Source organism: Saccostrea echinata, unplaced genomic scaffold (assembly GCF_033153115.1).
Source record: "Saccostrea echinata isolate AGI-Se365-2 ecotype Australia unplaced genomic scaffold, CSIRO_AGI_Sech_v1 ptg000038l, whole genome shotgun sequence".
NCBI lineage: Eukaryota > Metazoa > Mollusca > Bivalvia > Ostreida > Ostreidae > Saccostrea > Saccostrea echinata.
Genome location: NW_026889787.1, coordinates 1,158,863 through 1,162,877, shown reverse-complemented (window position 1 = coordinate 1,162,877; position 4,015 = coordinate 1,158,863). Strand labels below are relative to the sequence as shown.

General features: G+C 32.0%; 1 protein-coding gene across 1 annotated transcript; it reads right to left on the bottom strand.

The window, feature by feature from the left end:
* Positions 1-236: 236 nt before the first annotated feature.
* On the bottom strand, positions 237-1,889 carry LOC133200325 (E3 ubiquitin-protein ligase TRIM71-like). Its single transcript, XM_061336144.1, has one exon. The coding sequence runs from the start codon at positions 1,887-1,889 to the stop codon at positions 237-239; it is 1,653 nt and encodes a 550-aa protein (XP_061192128.1).
* Between the last annotated feature and the right edge of the window lie 2,126 nt (positions 1,890-4,015).

Genomic DNA, 4,015 nt, shown 5'->3' with positions numbered 1-4,015 from the left:
AAACTCAGATTGAATTATATTCTTCTTGCAATGTATCAGTTAAATGAAACATTTGAATTGTCGGTCTTTAGAATAAAGTACAAATTATTAAAGTTAAACTTTATTAAAGTTATTGAACATGCAAACAAAGGATTACAAAGTATTTTAGATTAATAAAATAAAATTGTCAATTTCGAAGTGCTTTGTCAGTTTAATACTTTTTTCCTTTCATTTTCACAAGTACATCTTTTGTATTGTCAATTTTTTAAATACTCCACTACTTGAATACTGGCGTCTAGATATTGCCCCACTAAGAGTCTTTTTCTGTCATCAATTGCCAAAGCAGTAGGAAAGTTTATATTGTTTAATATGTACCTTAAAAAATACCCATCGGAATCAATAACGTGTATTGCGTGATTCTGTTTGTCAGCTATAAGGATATTACCCATACAATCCGCAGCTAGGCCACGAGGTGAAAAAGATGTGAATACTGAATTATCGAACTTTCCATTGTACGTAAGTTTTAAATTTCCAGCTGCAAAGAATACAAAAACCATTTGTTGTCCTTCATCAGAGGTGCAGATATCTGTGTTTATGTTTGCACAAACGTATGTAGGTTTAATGAGATCATGTTCTGTACCATTGATACCAAAGACTTGCTTCTTTTCTCCATCTAATGAATAAATGCTCAAACGTCCTAGCCCTCTCATTTCGTCATGCTCAGATACTATTATATCATCAGAACTCATGCACGCTAAACCTTTTTGTTTCCAGGATTCATCAAAAACAATGGTCTCAGTACTTCCGTTTATAATCTTGTGTATACCCTTTTTGCTTTCCGATGTGTAAAATATTGAGTTATCGTTTGCTTGTGAAATATAATTTGGTTGATGTTGAGCGGGTATTAACATAATTTCTTTTCCACTGGAATCTAGAGTACGAATCGTGAAACTCCTCTTTATTCTGTAAGTACCGCAAACAAGGATATTTTGATTCATTGATAATGATAAGTCAAATATATATCCATAAACTGTGGAAATCTTTTGTACATGCCTTTCGTTTTCCAGCAGTTCAAAAGATTTGTCCACTTTCTGGTCACCTTCTCTGTCAGATGTTTCATCTTGAAGTTTAGAAAATGTGGTTTTTTTCGATGGAGTCAAAGTTCCTAAGAATTTTAAACAGTTGAAGTCATAATCAGATCGTTTGAAAAGGGGAAGTGTTCGTTCCATCAATTCCGGGCAGTGTTGAAAAGAATATGCATTAACCTGGTACGTAGCTAATTGTTTTGGATCAGCCATTTGCCTAGAAATATCTAATTTAGTTAAATCGATATTTTCAATGTTTTTTTCTATCTTGATCTTGTTTTCTCTAAGGGAATCAAGGTGTTCCATTTTCATTGCTTCAACTTGCATTTTTAGTTTTTTGACTGCCTCCTCAACTTTCTTCTGTAAAGCCATTCCTGTCTGTTCAACTTCCAGTTGAATAGATGAATATTTTGCAGGAACGTCAAAAATCCTATGCTCAACATCACTTCGAAGTTTCACATACGTACTTTTGAATTCTCTGTTAAGTCTCTGAAGCTCACTCCTCATCAGGGTTCTTTGAGAGGAAAGTTGATCGTTTAGATAGGAGAAGTTATGTCCCATATGTTCGATTTTTGAACAGACATTACAGGCTGGCTCGAAGCAATTTTTGCAGAATAAATTGCAGAATTCTCCAACATGTTTCTCGCAAGCTATTTTCATTGGTCTTTCAGCGTACTCACATTCACTATGACTGGGATTTTCTTTTTGGTGTTCATCAAGGCAATTTACACAGATACGTATGCCACAGCTGCAAGAGAAATCCACATTACTTTCCTCGCAACATTCACAAATAATAGCTATTTGACATTCAGTTTTCTTCTCCATATTTAGTTAGGGGCATAAACTGCACAAAACACTTCTCGTACTAGAATTTATACATTTTCCAAGGGTCCTTTAAATGTGGGAAAACATTTCTAATTGTATAGATTTAGTATCTGTCGATCTAAAGTAATACAGTCAATAGGACAGGTATTCATCTATTATTTGCAAAATAAAAGGTAGCTATGGCTTTAATCTTATGAATGGGTGTGCTCAGTGGAACGGTATTTGTTATAGGCAACATAGCGACCTGTTCTGCATAATGTACACATGTACACGTTGGCGTGTGCAAGCTTTCAGTGTTTTGTTAATCATAATGTGCATTTGTAAACATGGTAATTAACCGACTGAATCATCAGAAATCGTAATCAACTTGAAATCAGAAGGGAACCGAATCCAGGATTATTGGAATAGTACCTTTAGTTTGAAAACGACCGGGATCTTTACTAATACCTTTTTTCTGTTATCATAAACTATGATGAAAATTGACTAACTCGGCCATAAATCAGCGAGTTTTTTCGTGCTTTACAATTTCTTTTTTTTGTTGTTGTTGAATTTTCTTACTAACATTAAAACACCATTTACACTGTGGTCCTTTAATAGTACATGCATACTATACTTGTATTTATAACTTCATTTTTTAAGAAATACATATGCTTAAATTAAATTGAAAATCATGTAAGATTTTTGTAGGATCTTCTTAATTGTCTCTCATTTGTCATTGATAGCTTCGTTACAAATGAGCTGTTTCTCATCTCTCTGTCACCGAATTCTCGGGGAACGGATCTTTAAGCCTGTAGTACTCAAGGCGGGTACAATTGTCTCTTACAAGTTAAAAAATTAAAAATTTCCTGTTATAATTTTGTTTACATTATAATTTATTCACCTTACAAACGCGTAAGATATGAAAATCTGCACATGCAATTTTAAAATCGATTACAACAGAAAGCAGGCAGAAACTTGCTTTGTTGTCGGTAAGCAATCGGTGAACGGTCATACATCGAGTGGAGTGCAACAGAAAATTGAAATGAGATCTTCAAGTTAAAAAAAAAATTTGAAAATCAACTTGTTTGTGGATACATATTTAGTACACGTACAACTTGATAGACAGTTTACACTCTCTATTAAGCTTATGTATGCGCGGGATACAAACAGTAAAAATGAGTATACCACTCACATCAAGAAAAACTAGATTAAGGCCTTTTTTATTTATTTTTTTTCATAAGCTAAATCTTATAAAATAAGCTTTGATTTTTTTCTGTTTTTGTGCTCAATTCAAGCTTATTTCAATGTAATTTTGTTACCTGTAAATAAAATAGACAAAATACGTACTTCTTTACAGAGTTATACCCCTTGTTATACCCGGCATTAATCAATGACAGCAATTACCTCGCTTAGTAATTAGCTTGAAATATTTTCTTTTTCTCAATTCAGCCATATTTTTTATTGTTTATTTTTGAAATAAAAACACAGGGTTAAAATATTTCTTTTGAATCTTACGGGGAGAAAAAGAAAGTTTTATGGAAGTTAAATTAAAATCATGAACATAATCATCCTCTTGGTAGAGTATTAGTTCATAACATAATCGAAATCCTTCTTTATTTACAGACAATATATACAGACATTATCCTTAAACGTATGATTAAAAGTAGTTCGATCACTAAAGTTGATATTATATTCACTGGACAATAAACAGAAATTATTTCTTCGTAGAAATACATGAGTCAAAGTGATGGAATTATGGAAAATTGAATTATTTACATTTGTTCAAATGAATACATATTTTCTTGTCTTCATCCAGCATATGTCTACTGTCACATTGATCGATATTTATGTTAACATTTATATATATATATATATATATATATATATATATATATATATATATATATATATATATATATATATATATATATATATATATATATATATATATAGATCTCTCGACCTATGGAATCTTCTTGCTGTACAGGAAAAGCGTGCTAGACCCCTCGGCCATCTAGGCAAGTCAAAAACTTGCTTTCGATGCCGATGAAATCCTAGCGGATCCTCTTTACACTACAATATCATTGAGAATGGAAGTGAGATACATGTACAATTGTTATAAAATGTGCTTTATAAACAAGATTTAA

What these genes read in the sequence shown, in the direction of transcription:
- LOC133200325 (XM_061336144.1), bottom strand. Translation starts at nt 1,889, where the DNA reads ATGGAGAAGAAAACTGAATGTCAAATAGCTATTATTTGTGAATGTTGC.